Below are 21,004 nucleotides of genomic sequence, written 5' to 3' on the forward strand. Positions count from 1 at the left end.
CCTATAGAGATATGGACCACTAGCTTTAGGCCTGTCCAAACTCAAAGAGGTTCCGCTCATCCCGGGGTTAATTGCAGGTCAGTCATCCACCTCCTGTGCTCGTGTTCCCTCAGCTCCACGATTAGTTCTGCAGATATGCCGAGGGTTCCGTTCTCTCACATAAGGTAGGGTAAGTAGCGTGAAAGTGCTACCAGATGGGCGCATCGGCACACCTTTCCGCTTTTTGACGTTCACGTCGATTCTGCATAGCTTTTGGGGGTTTGTCTCATAAATATTCAAACGCAACACATGTGCCTCCTCTCAAAAATGTATGATAATGGGTGTAACTTAATCACTTTCTCAACAGAGATAAAATTATGCTTGTCTTTCACAGCTCCGAGATGAGAGAACATGACAGTTCCCAGCGGGATATTTTCCCTCAAAACAGTGTGCGAAATCTGCGCAACAGGCAAAGCTGAGAACCCAAAAACTTGAGTGCATTTAAATTCCTCCTTCTTTGCTGTCTCACTCATAGGTTACCTCTATATCCAGTTGTACCCTCAGGTCAATGCTCTTCCTCAGTCACCGCTCCGTGATTGGCGCTGATAAATGCTGCCAGGGTTTGTACAGTTTACATCTTGGCCACGCACATCAAATCTAGCAGTGTGGAGGGGCAGGAAGGTCCTCTCTGATACGGCACAATACCCCATGCCACAAACACTTACACACACACACATGGGGTATATATTTATAGTATACTCCGTTCAATCACAGATAAACACCGCGTGCTCTGACAAGTGCACTCACTAATGTGATGGCTCCGTGCACTCGGAGGTGATAAGGTCCAGGGTCATGGCTTTCGAGGATCAGCTATCACTAGAGAGGTGTAGGCATATACTAGTGCCAGTGCTCCGCTCGGATAATTTGTGATTCGTGACACTAGACTAGGGCCTGAAGCTTGTGTGTGTGTGTGTGTTTGTTTGTTTGTTTGTTTGTTTGTTTCTTTGAGTGAGTGAGTGAGTGAGTGAGAGGGCATTTTGCCTGGCGACGTTACTTAAAACACTTCCCTGGAGAACCGAGTCTGGCCTGTAAGAGCCTCAGACCGTGACTGAAGGACGACCGAACGAATCTGTTTCCGCCCTGATAAGGAGTTCGATATTTCAGGGCACGACACCTCCATCGGTTCAGCGCGTGTATGCTGCCACACATAGCTTATATAAGGGGTAATTCATATGCAGATAGGTAAGTAATATTGTTTGGTATACCGTATGGGCTACTAATATGACGTAAAAAAACCTTTAGCCTGCAGGTCATTGCATGGGTCTATTGGACCATGGAAGGGGGAGATCTCCATCTAGTGGCCCTATGAACACATGCCACCTAGATTAAATCAGTTCATTAATGCCAGAATAAAATATCGGTAAAAAAATGCCTGAAAAAAAGATCTGTTTGTCAATGTACCACTCCCAGTGTTCGATGGTAATTGCACTTCAACAGTTCATTAAAATTATCATAACACTTACACACACTCCATTTAGCAGTATAATTTGAATGCTTTAGAATTAGTTGCTTAGACACAATATCAGCTTCACTCATGCGCAACCTAGAATCTCATCTAGTGTTTGTGTTCATTCAATTAACAATCTAAATACCAAACACACACATATGTACACACAGATAAATGGCAGAGTAAGTTAGTCAGGAATGCACTTTATTTTATTATCCCACACTTAGAAAAGGACATTGGAAGGCACTGGAGTGGTTTAGCTACACAACCCTACCATGCTGCATCAGAAAGGTCACTGCAAGGTCTAACCAGGGCCAGAGAGCATCTCTACTGGGCTGAGTTCACAACCACAACATATGAACAATATTCATTCAGGGTGTATATTCATTCTGATGCCATAAATATGTCTACATCCACTGCAGTGTCAACTAACTTCCATTTATTCCTATTCTGTAAAACTGTTCCAAAGTAATAACTATAATCCTGAACACCACCCCTATCAAGGAGGGCTATGCATCAGCAACTATGTATGGAATTGCTATCAAGTGTATTACAATCTTTGTCCTCTAGCAGTGTACAGTACTAGGAAGTGCAGGTCAACAATTCCACTGATCGGACCTACTGTTATCTTCTGTGGAGCATGGTGGACTTTAGCTGGACTGTCTCTGGAGCAGATGAATAAAGATAAGACTGATCCTCTACTGAGCCAGCATACTGAGTTGTAAACCAGGATCAGAGTTAGGACATGCGCATCTAAACACCCAACATCCTGATCACAGAGGTTGTGTCTCTCACAGTACTACATCGCCCTTACCTTGAAAAATGTCATTCATGCACTACAGCACCGTGTGCTGTCTGTTCACACAGAAGGACTAGGCTGTCTTCTCATGCTTTGAGACTTCCTGACCTAGGTCTCCTTCTGGCACAGCTGACCCCTGACAGGCCCCTCCCTGTTTTGGCATGAAGAATGGTAGGGTGGCAAAGGGTGGGAGTGGAACACTCAGCAGCGACAGTAGAAGTGCGTTGCAGAATATTCTTACACAGGTAAGTGCATTGATTTGACATGGCAGTGGAGACAACTATTAATGTAGATATGAATCAGCCTTCCTTCAAACTAGATTTTAGAGGTCAAATTTGGCAGGACATGAGGACACCACCTATCAAGTCTGTGTCATCTACAGGATGGACGACCTATGTAATTTCACATTCTCCTATACCCCCAGGGGTCCGGTACAGGGTGCTGTAAGGTGCTGGGATTCTCTAAAGGTTAATAAAAACGAGCAATTCAGAAAAAAACACATTTGAGACCAAATGGATAATACAGTGTATGGGCTATCACATTAGCCCCCATGGTCCTATTCAGTGGTTTTGTGGCAAGTTGTCGACCCAAACCTCTGTCTTTTCTGGTGCCACATTCTATATGTAGTTAATGTTTGTCACTCTCCTATTTAAAACAGTTCAAGTTCTTGTTGACTTAAAAACGTAAATCATTTCTAGTAAAACAGTACGGAAGCACAAGGAGTCTGTATGCATGATGACACTCAACATAACGTCCTTCCTTTGACTCTGGGAAATGGAGGGTTCTCTGAGGTTGTCTGGTCTCAGAATCAAGTAGCAGTAGCAGAGGTTTGAGGAACGTTTGCCTTCACATTTCTACCAATCACAGCTCGGTAGTGAGTCATTTCCTGAAGGCAGCCTAAAACATGTTCATGTCTCGACAGAGGGGCTGGTTAGCCCCTGAGGTGAATAGCCAATCAGTTTCCTGACAAGCTCCTCTTTGTGCAGAGTGGGAGGAGCTTAATGCTACATGGTACAGAATACAATAATGTTTCAAATAAAATATTAGAAAATGTAAAGACAATATACTTGATTAACCTCTAAAAATAAAACCAGTATGACATTGCATCCTGTGAGGAAAAGAACACTATAATATCTTGTCTCCAAATATGTAAACAAAGTCTCTTCTTTTCCAAAGGAAAGTCATGTGACTGTTCACTGATCTTCCCTCTTGTCTCTTTCGCTCTGGTTTACTTCCAATTCCTGCATATCTGTGACAGCTGATTGGAGAAATCCTCAGAGCCTGACGAGACAGCCTTCACATCCTATTGCAGTTAGGCTCTCCGGCTTCCTGTATGCGACAAGAAGTCGCACCATTGACGTCTCCTTAGCAACGCGAACACTACCCGCCTGGCCCTAATCATCTGGGAGGCTGCAGCGCTCGGTGTGTGTATCCCGAGAGGGCGTCCCAGTTCCTCCACAGGAAGGCGAAGAGGAGGACGAGGAGGAGGGTGGAGAAGGAGCGCGAGCGCGTCTTCATCAGGGGGACGACACAGTTGGCCACGGTGGACACGAAGACCAGCAGCACGGCCATGAGGGCCAGCAGCACGTTGATGAGCTTCCCCAGCAGGGTGCGGGCCGTGGCGTTCTCCAGCCCCTCCAACTGCACCACCTGCTGCTGCTGCTGCTGCAGCTCCATCTTGGAGATGCGTGTCTGACACGCCTCCAGCGCCTCCTGTGGGGAGGAAGGGCGACCAGCAGGGTGAGACACACCTACGTCACGTACTTTAAGCAGAGACAGAGCAGTGTTGAATAACATGGACGCACATGGACACCTTCCTCAGTGTGCGACAGAGCTCTAGCAACCCCTAGTGGTAAAACAGACTCAAATTCAACAAGCAGAGTTAGAGAAATGCTGTACATCTAAACACATACAGGGTTCAGTTTTAGATCTCTCTCTCTCTCTCTCTCTCTCTCTCTCTCTCTCTCTCTCTCTCTCTCTCTCTCTCTCTGTCTCTCTCTCTCTCTCTGTCTCTCTCTCTCTCTCTCTTTCTCTCTCTCAGACATACACATACATATAACACCCATTTGAAAGACCCTAAATCAGCTCTGAAGTGAGTTCACAGACCTGTATGTCCCGAGCCCTCTCGTAGGACTGGTAGGCTATCTTCTCTTCCATGCTGGCCAGCTCCTGCTTCAGATTGAGGATCTCATTCTGGTGAAGCTCTGTCAGGTCATTCAGCTGCTCCTCCAGACGCTCACACCTGGACACACACACACACGCACACACATACATACACACACACGGTGAGTCTGAGGCCTGATACATTATACACACATACACTGACAGATACACACACTAGCAGACAGACAGACACACACACACGCACACACATGCACAACCTAATGACACCTGATTGTGCTGATGACTATCCTGAGCTGATTAGAGCATGCTTAATCATCGGCTGACAGAACTGGCCAATCAAAGACGCTCAGCAGCAGGAAGAGGGAGGGGACTGAGCCGACCTGTCGAGACATGGATTTGTGTTGGCAAGTACATCTGACTGGATCAGCCAAACAAGAGAGAGAAAAAAGTGTGTTTCAGTGAGTGTGCACATGCAGGTGTGAGTGTTTAATTAAGTGACTCACACCATTGTGATCTCATTAGCTCTCCCCAACCCTGCTCTCTGTCTAGCTTCTGCCTTGTGGCAGCGCACTCACATAGCACACCAGATGGCTGTAAGCTCCGGTGCTTGTAGGACAGGACAGGTGAGTAAGAGGATAAGGTGGGGCCTTCACAGAACTCCGGGTACCCTTCCTGTAATAATGACAGCCCAACCCTATACCTAGAATCCCCTATCAGTTACATACAGGCAGCTGCCTAAGCACATTGTGTGTATGTGTCATGGGTGGCTGTGTGTGTGTGTGTGTGTGTTTGTGTGTATACAAGAACAACACGGATCACCTAATTTGAACAGATCATGAGGGTGAAACTCTGAACACGCTTTCAGACAGCACTGTAAAAAAAAAAAAAGGGTGCGCTCATTTATGATTTACACCAATGGCGTAACCATTTAAAACACAGACAAGCCATGCTCATTCCCAGCTGACATGCTTGAATAAGCTCGGTACAGTGGACATTCTGCTCCTCTTTATTTTTAGCCTGCTAGACAAACACAGTCCCCTGCCCCAGACTGACATTTTAGGAAGAAAAATGTTCCCCTTCGTCACTAAACCGCTTTCTCTCTCTTCTATTTCTGCCCCTCCCCTCTCTCTTCTCTCTCACTGCCTGTGACATATTCCTGGATAACCCTGGTGGTTTATTTTCAGGCTGAGAAGCTAACACACTTCACCACACACGTGCAGACAACAACAAAAACAAACCCATCGGAAAGACGTCTCTGTGTGTAAAACCAGAAGCATGAAGCTGGGCCTGGAACAACACATGGGCACCTGTTCTCCACATAGGTCTGTCTGTCTGACTAACTTATATTCTGTCTCTTGTCATGGAGGAAATCTTTCATGAATTATCCACCTCAACTAGTGTTCTTCTACACACCATCTACAGCTCGCATGTCATTCATTATTGTCGTAGTAATAGAAGAAAGCCAAATTAATAATTATGCCTGACCAAATACATAATGACTACAGTGCTGTAATCATTATGTTGATAAAGTGCTCTTCAACCCAGGAGCAGGAGTCACTTTGAGCCTGGTATGCCCTAATATAGGCCCATCGCCATTCAGGAAGGAGGATCTAAATTGCTCTTCCTGATTCCTTTACACCAAGGACCTTTCCCTGGCCAAAGTTCCCCTTGGCCAATGTCTAAGGCAGTTCGATTGTTGCAGCATACATGACAATGTGATGGAGTGGAAGCTCCTTCTCAAAATTGAATTGAATGTATTTGTAGGCCACTGCATGTCACTATAGACCAGGGTGAGCTGTGAGTACCTGAAGCGTTCTTCCTGCAGGGCCTGCATGATGACAGTGTAGTCCCTCTGGTAGTGGTTCTTCAGGCCATCCAGACTCTCCTCCAGGCGCGTCTGGCCCTCCCTCAGATCCTGCACCTCCTGCAGCAGCATGTCCATGCCTGAGCTCTGGCTCCTCTCCAGGGTGTTGCCCTTGGAGCTGGGGGGTCCCCCCGGGGCTCCCGTGGTGCTGTTGGCCCCTGCTGAGCCTGACGTGGCACTGGAGCAGTCGTCCTCGCTGCCGTACTTGGGGCTGGACTGGAAATGGTGTCCCGCGCTGCCCAACGAGCGCCCGCCACCGCCCGTCACCCCGTCCTCCCCCGAAGGGTCGTCCAGGGAGTCCTTGAGGGAGGGGAGGTTGTCGGCGCTGCCGAACCTGTTGCGGATGAGCGAAGCGATCTCGCGGGGTTTGGACACCACCGCCCCGGCGGCCGAGTGCGTGGCCTGAGAGAAGCTGGAGAGACCCCCCTTCACGCTGTCCACCACCCCCTCACTGAAGCCCGTCACCTTGGCCCCCACGTCCTTCAGCCCCTGCTGCATGTCCCGGAGCACATCCTTGGGCTGCCGAGGGATGCCGTTGTGCTCCACCTCGCGCAGCTTGCGGTGGTAGTGCTCCAGCTTCCTCTGCAGCTGCTGGATGGTCTGGGCCGACTTCTGGTTCTTCTTCTCAAACACCTGGCAGGTTCAAAGTCAGCGGGTTACAGTTCTGCACTGAGTAGATGGACAGAGCAGGCTAGGTGTTAATATAACATGTAGAACATCACAGCCAGTCTATTAGTGTGTAGGGAAGGCCATTTTGTTCAACCTTTCTTTCTACAGCCTGAACTCATTAACAAGAAGAAACATGTCAAGATAAGGATATTAAGAGAATTACGGACTAAGGAGTCTATTTGGAGTTAAGTATGCTCTCTGACCTGTTTAATGCGGGCACTCTGCTGCTTGTCTGCATTGTTTGCCAGTTTGAGGTACTCGGCCACGTTGTCATCCCTGGCAGTCTGCTCGATCTTGATCTGCTCCGTGAGCTTGAGGATCTTCTGCTGCAGCTGGGCGATGGCCTGCTTGGTGCGCTGGGGGTCAGGGGTGCCATCGTCAGCCCCGGAGAATGAGCCGTCAGCCCCACACGACACGGATAGAGGGGTCTGAGACAACCCACTCACCTCCAACCGGTCGATCTAGAAAGGGATTAGATATGGGGGTGGGGGGGGGGGGGGGTTAAACAGAGTGTGGAGAGAAGGGTTGGAGAGAGTAAAGAGAAGGGAAGGAGGATATGAGTCTAAGTTTCATATTGAGGAAACTCTTTTCTGGAATTGTGCTGATGTATCAGTCTGGGTGGAGATTCCCCTCCATGCTGCATTTAGCTGCTAGAAAGAACCCCTGCATTAGGTGAGGGAGCCACTAGCGGTCAGCTCCGATGACGTATGATGCATGATCACAATATAAGAAACAGCCTGGCTCAGAAAAGAGTAAGAGGACATAGAAACAGAAGTCTGTAAATGTCTTTTGTTTTATATGTTCAGAATGTCCAACTTAGTCATTAACTGGTCATACACTAACCTAGATAGTGGTTATTTTTAACATGGGAACACCTCTTCACCAGGTTAATTAATGAAGGGGGATAATAAGTCAGACCTGATTAATAAAGTGTGTCGACTACAATGTGGGGCATGGTTGACAGCATGTTGGATTTGTGAGGACAGATTATAACAACCTGCCTGTGTAGCCCAGATGACTGTTTCTTTACCAGACATTGATTTATTTTGTCCATATCGTTGGCCTTATCACTCTAAGTAAAACCAAGAAGTTGCCTTAGGAATGTAGTTTTACCTAAACTTTTGAGTAGAGCTAGGGTTAGATTAAAGCATTGATTAGGCACGTTTAAATCAAATTTAAAACTAAGACCAAAAGACAAAACAAATTAGGTGACCTGACATGATCATACATCAAAATATTAAATATTATAAGTTATGCAAGTTCCTTCTGTATTCTGTCAGATGTGTAAAGTAGCCCCAGTACATCCCATTGGGTATTCTTTCATGCCGTCTGTTAGACGGTTTACAGACTGTCAAGACTGTTTAGACTGTCAAGACTGGTAATACATTTAAACAAACATTAAAAGAAATATTCGGCTATAACCACATAACGGTAACGTAACCAGCTATTCATTCATAAAACTGAAGTCGTTCGCACTGTTGCAGGAATGTCACTCGTGCGCGAGGAAGTGATGACTAATCGATGACAAGCGCCGCTGTAATAGTTTAATCACATTCCCACCGCAAATGCGATTTACATTTGACAACACTAAATTAAAGACAAGCAACTTTAACTCATACAATGGACTTTTATCAACAACATGAAAATAATAAGCTCGAAGTTGATATTTTAACTGACTATCTCCCACCTTGCTATTCTTCAAACGCAGGACTTGTTCCCAATGCATTTTCCCTAAAAGCGGATTAATTTGTATTTTCATTGGTCCCAAGATTTAGACATCCAAGTAGCCTATGTCCCGCCAAGGCTTCATCACATTCGCTCGCCCAACAAACTTGACTTGTGAAAGTTGACGCTTTTCACCTGAAACTGCCTATGCGCTTCTGGTAGACTCTCCTCCCTAGTTCCTCCCACTCTCCTCCCACTCTCCTCCCACTGCAAGACAAGAATGACATCATGGCCTGAGTTTGCAACCACGCCTCGAGCAAGTGCAAAAGGGACTCAAAACTGAATCACAAAAACATAACAGAGAAATGTCGCAACTGTACATATGTGAACTCACATAGCTCCAAAACATTTGCCCTTGATATTTAAGTCTATTTATGGTAATAAGTCACAGAGATATGACTATTTATATAAAAAGATCAAAATCTGTGTTTCCTTATCTGTCCATTGTGAAAACAATAGTCGCGATAAGAGCTTGAGTGAGGAGAAACTAGAACTCTCTAGAGCAAAACAATTATAGGTCACGCTGACTGTGTGACTTTGGGTCAAATCCACCAGTGCCAGTCAACAACGAAGAGGGGGGCCTGCAGGTTAAGATAAAGCAGTCCAATAACCTGCCAACCCTCCTAAACACAATCACACACACTCACCCAAGCACACACAAAGCACAAAGCCAGGGATTTGAAAGTAAGTCTACTTTAGCCTAAGATGTCACTGTGTGCACTGCATTTTAGAAACGACAGTGCAGGGATAATGTTGATAGTTAAATTCTGATAGCCAATAAGCAGGAATAGTCATTAATTATAATTATTTCTAATAGGCTAATAAAACCATGAAATGTACTGAAAACAAATGATGATTATGCAGGCTTGATGACTAAACCACCAAGGACAAAAATCAACAGGTGTAAAATGATTGAAAAATCCCCTCTGACGAGAAGTCGCGTTGACGGCTGACAAAGGAATGAATCAGTGAACAAGAAGAGAAAGCAATGCGAATGGCGTGAGCATTACAAGCGGGAAATGCGAGTAGGCTGGCATCCAGTAAAAACCTGTTCTCAAATGTGGTCCTAAAATATGACAGTGAGGTCACCTGTTTAGCATTTATGTCCTGCAATGATGTATGGTCTGACGGCCATGGGTAATATCTACAGTCTACGCAGGCTAGGCCTATAGTAAGGACAGTCAATTTAGTTTGATAGCCTAACAGTGTTAAATGGAACCTGAACATGTAGATCCACTCATTGACCCTTCTACTGTACATCAACACTCTGATGTCATAAGCAGTGCTGTCTGACTATCTGATAACATAAGGGTAACCAAATGAATAGGCTCAATATGGCATAACTACCTGTAGCCTCTGATATAGTGTCATAATCACATAGCTTCTTATGGTGTTAAAGCATCAACAAAGGAAAGCACAAAAAGATTAAATGTGCCAATCCTGATTGTTTTGAACTACAGTGCCCTGCTTCGCAATGCTTTGATGAGGGTTTCCTTCTGATAAGGAAAGTCTGCGCTTGCACCAATAATCCACTTCAACAATCAAGTCGACAGCACAAGATAACCTGTAGCACAACTCATCATCACCAGGGTAACCAGTGCTGCATGAATGCGGCTAATCATTCAGTGATCAGCTGTAATAGACACAAATGTCAGGGTCAAAGACCAGGCATTTATCTGAAGAGTGAAGTTCAAAAATCTGATTCTAGGTCTATAGTCCAGATCACGATCTTGTCCTTAAGTGCAGGGGCCTGGATAATACTGAATAGGTATTTGAAACACAGCATTGGGAGTAGAATCGCAGGCCAGGCCGATACAGATACCTGTCCACCAAACTGATGAATGAGTCACCTCCTCTCCTCCAACACTTCTGGGAAGATGTAACGTGAGATTAGATCAGGGGAGGTTCGGAGAACAGAGAGCAGGATTCCAAGAGCTCAACGTGATTCTGAAGGATCACTGTACCACTGTACAGCATGTGACACCGTGAGATGGACTCAACTCAAAAAGAGAACACAGGAACACCTCTCAGGCTCTCAGCTTTTAATGAGAAGAACGATGCCTACCAAGGCAAAACACACAGTTACCTCCTCTCTCTTCACCTCTATCTTTCTAACACACACAACTGCTCACAGGGGCTGATACCCAACCGTGGCGGAAGACTGTGACATGCAAACTACAATATAGAGAGAGTTTCAGACCACAAATGTTTACAATGTTACTGTACACTTTTTAAACCCTAGCTCAAATCCATTTGAGGCTTTAATTATGTTGACTCTAAAACAACCATAGGCAGTCACATAATGTAAGCTTGCTGAATCTAAACCTTATACCCCTGGATAAACATAGACACACAACATCAGATTAAATGTTTTAAGAGATTTTGTGTACTCTTGAATGCAAGTACCTTTGAGCTAAACCAATCAGTACCAGTATGGCATCTAGCTCTGCAACTAACAAAAGCATAAAGGAAATGTACTTTATAGATCAGATTTAGATTACTGTAAGACTTTGACTGGATATTATGTTGCTGTAGATAATGAGGACCAAACACCTCAGACAGTTCATTTTCTAACTGAACATCTTTAAACTGGACATGAACTCAGAGCCACAAAACAGACTTCAACAGATGCAAGAGAGCAGGGAGAATGAAAGAGCAGATGATGTAGATGATTGAGGAATCAATTTGATATAATACTGTATCAACATGTCTAACTGTGTGTATGTGTGTGTGTGTGTGTGTGCATGTTAGTTTGTGTGTCGGTATGTGCAGTCTTGGAAGGGTCTTTCCCAGGCTTCTGATCAAACTTGGGTAAGTCAGACCTGCTCAACAGCTTTGTCTAGATCAAAAGGTGTCACGACCCACCCCCAGACCAGACCAACAGGCAGCGCCTGTTGGGAGGTTCAGGTTTAGTTGAGTGGGGGTGGGAGGTAATCTCAGAGGTATCTGTCCAAGCCATGGAAAGACAGGACAACTGTAACAGGATACCCCACTCTCTTCACAGAGAGACTCCCTCCTCCACAGTCTACTGGTTCATAGTATTAACATGTCTGCCTGTCAACGATGGTGTAGGAAATGAACATTATGCCAATGGACACCATTAAGTCAGTAAGTAAACCTTGCAGAGTCAAAATGACCCTTGTTTCTGTAGTTCAACTCAGTGTGTACAGTAAAAATACTCCCCTACACAGGACAGTTAAGACTGACATAATGGTGAGAGGTCCCCTATTTCTAAAAGTTTTGGTACAGTATGAGAATCAAAACTCAACAATGTCAGAAAAGGGTCAGCACTTCTACAAGGCCTCTGAGTTAGGCTGTTATTACTAAGAGGCTGTCATAAGAGTCATGATGATAGATGTGTAATCACACTGTCCAGCCAAACATTTCCTCATTCCCCTGGCTATGCCACTTTGAGGGAATGCACATTCAGTCTTGTTAATGTTTAGGTGAAACATATATCTCTCTCCTCTCCTCAACTTTTCTCTGTCCTCTCCTTGTGGCCATAGTTCCCATCCAGCTCTGCCAAATTAAGCAGCTCTGATATTGAGACAAAAGAGCAGTTTTTAATGGAAACCCGCTTCTTTGTGTCTTGAAGGGGATCCAATCTGGCAACAATGAGCCCATTCAACAGCTATGGACAATTACATAACTCTGTGTGACGCTGTCACAAGCTGATTTACTTCATAACACAAACACACACAGACTTACACACACTTGTACAAAATCATGCACATACACACAGACAAACTCTGTCCAAGCTCGCCAGTATCTAACTGTTGTTGTGTGGAGGATTTCAGGGGGTCTGAGAAAAGCCTGTTGTGTCCTCTTCCAAGCTTGAAAAAAACCTACACCAACAGCTATAGACCCTATAAACACACAGGCTCTTCACCACCAAAGCGTTCTGTCCCCATGACATCAAACCGAGTCCTTCCAAGCCTCTCAATCCTACATTGGTCTTCCACCTCAATTCACAGCTTTCAAGGTTATAGAATCCTTTCTATGGTGGCAAAATAACTATTTAATTATCTGGCCCAAACCATCCTCATCCACACATACATACTATCTGACAGATAAACACTTAGAGATAACAGACTCATAGAGGAGACTTGTAGAGGAGATGCATACAGTACACAATGCATGTATACAATGACAAACAATAAAGTAATCGTACATATCAAAATACCTCTGCACATAACACCACTTCTGTGAGACAATAGTCCTCCCCACACACAAACATACACACACACATACTGTGTACATCCAGGTGGAGACTCACGGTGGTGGGGGTGGGAGGTGGAGAGGAGTCAGCAGTTACCAGGTGTAAGATGACCTCCATGATGGGGGGCTCATATGTGGGCCTCTCTCAGCCTCAGGAGAGGCTTGTCTGTCAGGGAGGAGGGCTCTGAGCCAGCCCACTCATCACACTGGACACACTCCTTGTCTGCTTTACACAAAGTCCATTCAACAAAAAGTCTACTTAACAAAGGGTCCACCACAGTCCAAATAAACAAAGCCCTGAAGGACCCAATGAAAAAAAAAAACGTTCAGGGCTTAGAGAGATAGCTTCAAAGAGAGTATCCTCAGTGACCAGCCAGTTTCCTCAGCACTGAGGAGCACAATCCACCCAGGGATCTAACTGCTCTGCTGCTGCTACCAGCCGTACAGTCCCACAAACACAGGCAGCTCCTCTCAGCCCATGCTTCAGTGCTCACACACTGTACGGGGCAAAGTCCAGTCAACGGCAAGCCTGCGTATGGAGGACACACGCTTCATCAAACACGACTCCCTCAGACCCTGCTCTCCCGGGAGGATCCGCAGTCCTGGGTCAACTCCACGCACACTGGGAAGGACAGAGCTGACAGAGTTAACCCAACCAGGAGCTGACCACAAAAGGAACGCGGGGTTAACTGTTCTCAAAGCCCACGGGGCGTAAAATCCACCCAGCGAGAAAGAGAGAGAGAGACCCCGAGGACGGATGTGAGGAGAAGAGAAAAGAGCCCACCAGGAGCTGTCAGAGAGAGAGAGGGAGGGAGGGAATGAGGGGGGTAAAAGGGGGAGTGAGTGCCCGGATGGGATGGGGGGGAGGGAGGGAGGGGAAGCTTTTATTCTAGTAGTTTCGAGGCCAACTATCTGTAGAAATAATGTAAAAACTTAATTTACAATACAATTATCTTTGGCAGCTTGATTGTCACAGCCAATCTGGATTTTAAGCCATCACGCTGAAACCAATCACCTCAAACAACATGCCTCATCCAATAAGATTCCATGAAGTAAATATATCAGCCAGTCACTAATCACATCCTTCATAGACTGACCAATCAAATCAAACCAGGGAGCCAATGACAATCACTGTAACACTGTACTAACCATCTACAGCTCCTAGGCATGACACATCAAGCGTCCCCATAGACATAAACATGGTCTTATTCAACCAGCCCTGCATAACAGATAGTTAATTTATAACAGCCACACAGTTCTCAACCTGATCTAAAAAGAAGCATGTCATGCATTTGTATCTTGGGAGGCATAGAATAGTCCGTTTTAACGAGAGAACAACTGCTCTCTCTCAACCATAAACCCCTTTTCAGATTATATGGTCATATGATCAACAAGACTGCAACTCCAAAGTATGTAAGACTGTGTGGGTTTAAAACTGTAATGGGGAGTGTGTGTCTGTATGTGTGTGTTTATATACTGACTGCTCACAACCAATTAGGAGGAGAAGCGAAGCGGGGCACAGAGGGGGTAAAGCAGGACATGGGTTGCCAAAGAGCTTCTGTACAGAAATGAGCTGAGCTGAGGGAGGGAATAAAGGAGGGAGAGGAGAGAGAGGGGAGGGGTAATGAATACAGGCTTTAAGAAAAGACTTAGAGGGAGGGGTGTAAGGACCCTGAGAGAGAGGGGCTAGTTTGGGGGAAAGGTGGCTTACATAAGAGCAGGCCTCAGTCATTGTGAGGGAACTGTGAGAGAGTCTGTGTGCTATGTCATACTGTAATACATGTTTCTGTAATAAATAAAATGGACATAATGACTGACGATAATGACTAACCTCCCCCTCCACTACAGACAGAGGCTATCGTCAAGCTGCCCACCCCTACCATAAATCCTCACTATCCAGCCTGTCAGTACAGTACATTTCATCATCATATGCTTTCCGCTCATTTCAAAACAGGCAGAACGCGTGAGACTACACACACCCTCAACACACATTGAAATACTGATCAGGAGGAATGCAAACTCATTACACACATTACATCAGACAAAGGCCTGGGCCTTACCCTCACTACATGGCTGTCTCACTTATTTGATGTCAGTCACCTGCGAGCCAGAGACAGTGATGTAGTTAAACAGGTTTCTGGGTGCTTTTGGCACAGACTCACATTTTGCTTCTATGAGCTCAGCGCCATTCCAGCCCCAGGACACAAGTCAAGTCAAAGAGATGTATTATCATGTGCACAGTATAACACAAGGACACACACATTCTTGTGAAAACAGCTACGTAGTGGCATAAAAAAAGATTATTAAATCGTTTTTTTTTTCTTCAGATGCATTAATAGCATTAAAAACTATCAAATAGGGGTGAATCAGGAACCATTGTCAGTGTTACCTTTCTGCGGCGCACAGGAAATGTTCTGTACCCAGGCAGCGCCACATGCCCCAGGGTAGCAGAATCAGGTCACGGTCACCTATCCACAGCTAGAGTGACTCAGGAATTTCTCAGTGACTCCGTAAGACATTCCTTAGTAACAATCCACAAACAGGCTTGTTTAGCGACCATGAGGAAGTATTTGAGGGGTGGAGGGTTACTTTATAGTATCCTTAGTATGTATGCTATTGACCAACAGCACCCTGGAATACAACGGTCTCCCAATGGGGTTGTCTGAGATTACTAGGATGTTAATTTATAGATACAGGTTCCGGTTCTGTATTCTGTGTATGTGTGTGCATGCACTTGTGTTTATAACAGGTCAGCCAGCAAAACATAATTCTCGTTTCAGCCGTTTCATTTTATAAGCCTGATTCTCGTCACACCTTATGGGTTTGTAGGAGATGTACACAGCCGCCAGGGCTGTGACCTATTTGGACACACATCAAACTGCACCCGAGGAAGGTTGGGAGGAGGTGTCCACCAAGACACCAAGGGAGTCAGGTGGCTGAGCGGTGAGGGAATCGGGCTAGTAATCCGAAGGTTGCCAGTTCAATTCCCGGTCATGCCAACTGAAGTTGTGTCCTTGGGCAAGGCACTTCACCCTACTTGCCTCGGGGGAATGTCCCTGTACTTACTGTAAGTCGCTCTGGATAAGAGCGTCTGCTAAATGACTAAATGTAAATGTAAATGTAAGACAAAAAAGAAAAACACCTGGCAGACAATGATGGTCGGGATAAAGAGTCGGAAAGTAGAAGATGAGGAGAGACAGATGGTAGCATCACATCCTTGCCCCTTCACTCCACCTCACTATGGCTTATGGGGCGAGGTTGTGAAAGGAGATATAAACCCAGAAGAGCAGGGTTTGTTTGGGTGGCGAGGAGCTGGAACACAACCGTCCCCGTAGAGCACAGCCCATGCTGCTGCCTCCCCATCCAAGCCTCCCAGTCCCAATCATCCCTCATCAATGGCCTCGTTGAGATGTACACAAACAACAGGGCAGATTATTAATAGATCGCATTGTGACTGTAGGGACTGGGAGTGCCATGGTTTGAATTGGAAACACACAGCCATGCAGGAGAAAGAACACACGTGTTCACATCGAGCACGCACGCCAAACCAAGACAAGAGAGATGGAGAGAGGAGTTCTACTCCTGCCATCCTCCAGCTCTGACCCACCATAGTAACCTCCCAGCTAACCACGCACAGGGACATATGGAGAGGGAACACTAGCTTCTCCCACGGTGTCCAAAACGCACATCCTGAAAAAGATTACGGTCAAATGGGGGGGATTGTTGTGGTGTGAGTCTGAGTGTGGGACATTGGCATGTACGGTACACATGTCCCTGCATGTCTGAGGTACTGAAGCCAGTGTGTGTGAACTCTTCACCATACAATGTACTCACATGTGTTCCCTTGCTTGGCATGTGTGTTTCTGTTTCTGTGTTTGTGTATGTGTCTGGTTCTGGCCTGGGTTTGCTGGATCGGCTCTGTTTACACCCGACCCATCCTGCTTATGCAACACAGAGACAGGGGCCGCTGTCCCACAATTCATAGCTGGTTCTGTACAATACAATGTGTACCATGGGAAGTGTGCTGGCCTAAACACCCTGCCAGCCTATTCACTGGGCAGGAAGACAGGGATGGCAGGACAATTAGTCTTGGCCTTTTGCCCCTATACTTTGTTTGATCTACTTCCCTTACACCCATCTGGTTCTCTATAGCCCCCCTCCCGGTCTAATCCTGACCCCCAAGCCCCCTCTTCATGAGGCCTGACAGGTGCCCTGGGCTGAGGCTGAGAGGCTGGGCCTGAGAGGCTGAGGCTGTTTCAAGGCTGTGGCTGAGGGGGGAATAAGATGCTGTCTTGGTTCACTAGAATCCACAGGTTCACTTGAGGGTGAAGAATAATTGTTAGTATTTTTTAATACTAAGCTGATAGAGAACACTGATTATGTGTACACCACAGCCATCCATAAATGCAGCTTATTACTATTGAATGGTCATTTTAGCAGTGATGATTACTATCTGGTCTAACATGCTAGGGAAAAAGTATGGTGAACGCCTAAAAACAAATATGTAAATTAAACACATACATCACTCTAACTTATGGATACATATATCTGAGCTTTTACCCCCACAACATATAAAATCATAAACATCTGTTTAAATATTTTGGGAAAAAAGTATCTCCTCATAATGCTTAACCATAACCATCATAATCCACTAGGTGGTGCTAGAACCTCTACTAACCAAACAAGAATTGTTGGACAGGCTAAAGACTTTTACATTTATTCACTTTTGAGAGAGAGACAGAGACAGCGACAGAGGGAGAGAGAGAGAGAGAGAGAGAGAGAGAGGGAGGGAGAGAGAGAGAGAGAGAGAGAGAGAGAGAGAGAGAGAGAGAGAGAGAGAGAGAGAGAGAGAGAGAGAGAGAGAGAGAGAGAGAGAAAGAAAGAAAGAAAGAAAGAAGAAAGAGAAAGAAGGGAAAAACCTTCCGCAGCTACAGGACCTCCATCCCAAGGACCCTATTCTAGAATTCCTTTGTTATGAGTTGCAAGGTTTGTGGCCCTGACAAAGCCATTTCCTGCACTATTTCCTGTCAACATCCCTTCTCTTTATTACATTCTTCCGTCATAACTACCCCTTCAGTGACAGATTTCACACACAACCCTAATCTGCTGTGTAGCTTTAACCCTGCATAAGGACGTTACGTCCAAAGAACAGTAAAGGGAAATCGAGGGCAAGGTAGGATAATAGATCAGAGATAAGTGATAAGAAATGGAAAGATTGAATGAGGGAAGAGCTGTAATCTGAACCCCAGTGAAGACAAGGTCAGGTATTCCTGTGAGATAACAAAAGAACAGAATGATAGAAAAGATAGTGACCATGAGGACAGCAGTCATTATGAGACTAGCGTATTTAACTATGAGACCAGTGTGAAACATGGGCTGCTACTGTACTGGCGTTATTGTGCTGCGCAGTTAGAGACCCCCAGACACCCCTTCATCACCTCATAGAGACTTTAGCCCTGCTGTTTCTGTTGTCCTTTGATTGGAGGTACAGCTGGCCACATCAGGCTTTCTGATTGGAGGGCACAGAGTGAGCACAGGGTAAAAACATGGCTCATTGGTGGGTTTTATTTTGAAGGAAAACATGTTCTCCTGTGTGTTAACTGGGTCAGTGGAGCAGAGCAGAGCTCAGCGATCTATAGTCTTATCTATTATTCATTATTCAACACACACACACTCGCACACACACGTCCCATCAAAGGGAGTGGCAGGGACTGAGGGATCAGCAGACCACCACCTCGGCATGTTTTCTAGTCCTCGTTCACACACCAAAAAGTTGATATATCTACGTAAATCCTTTAATATGTCAACCATCTTTTGACCTATTACAGTCTACTTGACTTGTCAAAACTGTTTACCAGTGAGCAGTGCTAGGGCAGCAGACATGTGGGTCAAGGTTGACCAGAACATCCTCACAGCTCAAAAATGTGGAAATCCTGCAACGGCTGACAGAGCCCTACCAGACATTAACAAATAAAAATGCAAGACACATCCACACCCACACCCACCCATTCCCACCCCCACTTACACATACAGTACTGCACATACACACCCATATCCCACTATTACTTATACAGGACCAGCTTTGGGTCAAGAACCTAACCTCACAAAGAATATGACCCATAATGACTCAGATAACTAAAATACATACATGCACCCCCCCCCCCCCCCCCCACCAACGCACACACGTAAAACATGCATTCAACACATTTGCCCTTCAAAAAGGGAACCTGGCCTGCACTGCTTGAGGACTATTAATATCTGTGCAGTGAGAGCAGCAGCCTCCTTCCCCAGATTAGAACAGTGAGGAAGCTGGAACACTGGGTCACAGTTGATGTCCCTTTCTGCACCTCCCACAGCTCTCAGACACACTCCTCTCTTCTGCTCACCTCCACCCATGACTTCTCTCCTGCAACTCCTCCTTTCTGATTTAGATCTCTACCTGTGAATCATCTCCGACATTTACTACCCCTCTACCCTGTCTACTCTCAAGAGATAGTGACCAAAAGAGATCAAATGAGAGGGATAAAAAGATAAGACAAGAGGGAGACAGTGAGTGCACATGACATTTATGTGCTCACAGTTTGCAGAGTCAAGTCTGTTGTGCACACAGAGTTGTTTGCATACTAACATTGCACTGCCCTGGCAAAGGGCGTTGGCCTGTATGTATAATTACTGATGAATATTCAGCAACCTAATTAAACTGGCTGGGGTAACACTTCAAAGGGAATGCCCGCATCCACGCACACACAAATTAATAAAATGTACACATACTTTTGCAGGTTGCAGCATACAAAGGTTACAACTTCAAAAGCAAATAAAAAAGACTGCCCTCATCTTTAAGGAAATATCTGTAGTAAAAAGGGGCACAAGACCAACTCCATTGATTTATCTGTAACCCAATAGCTTCCTTCTGTTGACCAAAGTGATCTTCTGTCTATAATTAGCCTTATTGATAACCTACTCGGCTACAAACTCAAGCTCTTATTACTATTTGCATTTACTGTTTTACATGCAATTCATGTCAACAGTGTGCTTTAAAGTGTGAGTGTACAGTATGTGTTTAGCATTCAGTACAAGGGCAGATAGAAGAGGGGAACAGTACTCTTTATATAATGCTGTTTATGGACACTCAGCGCATCCTGAGAAGGATGCGCTGAGTGTGTGATTGATTTGCATTTATGCACTTCAGCATGTCTGTTATCTCTTGTGATATCAATATGATATAAATCCACGTGAACAGCAAAACATACTTACACCACACCCTAACGCTCAAGCAGCAAGACATCACTGTGTCGTGCTCATCTCAACCTCGAGCACAGGAAACAGGAAACCTCCGTTTGTCTTTCTTACAGCACGGTGTGAGAGTGCGACTGTCATGAGCCCAGGAACACACCAGGTTAGCTCTCTAGATTAAAGACACCCTGCCTATGTCTGTTTTCTTTCTCTCTTTCTTTCTCAGTCACTCTCTCTCTCTGTTTCGGTCTCGGTATCTGTCAATTCCTCTCTCTCTAGGATTATTTTCCATCTAGTCAGACTGACGTGGTTACTATGACGTCAGAGACGGGCACCTGTGAGCCTTAAGCACCCACCCTCTGCCCTCTTTGACCACCCCCTGTTACTATGGAGACAGACAATCAGCTCCACTGTGGCAGCGCTGGTTAGAGAGAAAGAGAGATGTGACGTAAATACACTGGGTTTTAGGTAGGCCAGTCAGAGAAAGATAGAGAGAGCAAAAGAGTGTGTGAGAGAGAGTGCGTACAAGCATGGTAACAGATGTAGCTTCTTGTTAGAAAGGAAATTACCCTGTCTAATTACAGAGCTAGGTCCTGCAACACACACACACACACTGGGGGAGAATCCTCGGGGCAGCCTCTGTCCCTGACACAGAAAGCTGAAGGAGGAAGACACGGAAGAGCGTTTAAGCTACCATTGATAGCAGAGTTTGCTTCCCTAATCAATAACACAAACATCAATACACACAGAACAAAGAACAATCATACTGTAGGCAAACATGGCTATCTAGATTAAACACAAAACTATACACACATAATACTGCTAGTTTCCGCAAAAATTTCACAATGTCACACTAACACGCACACACACACAGACCATGAGAGGA

The 21,004-nt window shown here is 45.4% G+C and overlaps 1 protein-coding gene across 4 annotated transcripts in view; it reads right to left on the reverse strand.

The window, feature by feature from the left end:
- Nucleotides 1–1,566: 1,566 nt before the first annotated feature.
- The window catches only part of tmcc1a (transmembrane and coiled-coil domain family 1a), a 33,804-nt gene continuing 14,366 nt past the window's right edge, over nucleotides 1,567–21,004 (reverse strand). Inside the window, exons 1-5 of one of the 4 annotated variants that reach the window (XM_067240048.1) lie at nucleotides 8,630–8,773; nucleotides 7,146–7,403; nucleotides 6,215–6,906; nucleotides 4,392–4,527; nucleotides 1,571–3,998 (exon numbers count right to left, since the gene is read on the reverse strand). In XM_067240048.1, coding sequence (XP_067096149.1) covers nucleotides 3,684–3,998; nucleotides 4,392–4,527; nucleotides 6,215–6,906; nucleotides 7,146–7,403; nucleotides 8,630–8,701 — 1,473 coding nt within the window. In that variant the 5' untranslated portion in view covers nucleotides 8,702–8,773 and the 3' untranslated portion in view covers nucleotides 1,571–3,683. Of the gene's footprint in view, nucleotides 3,999–4,391; nucleotides 4,528–6,214; nucleotides 6,907–7,145; nucleotides 7,404–8,629; nucleotides 8,774–21,004 lie in introns of those variants that run through there. The other 3 variants (XM_067240046.1, XM_067240047.1, XM_067240049.1) reach the window with 3 other exon arrangements.

The sequence above is a fragment of the Osmerus mordax genome, chromosome 7 (assembly GCF_038355195.1).
Source record: "Osmerus mordax isolate fOsmMor3 chromosome 7, fOsmMor3.pri, whole genome shotgun sequence".
NCBI classification, from domain to species: Eukaryota; Metazoa; Chordata; class Actinopteri; order Osmeriformes; family Osmeridae; genus Osmerus; species Osmerus mordax.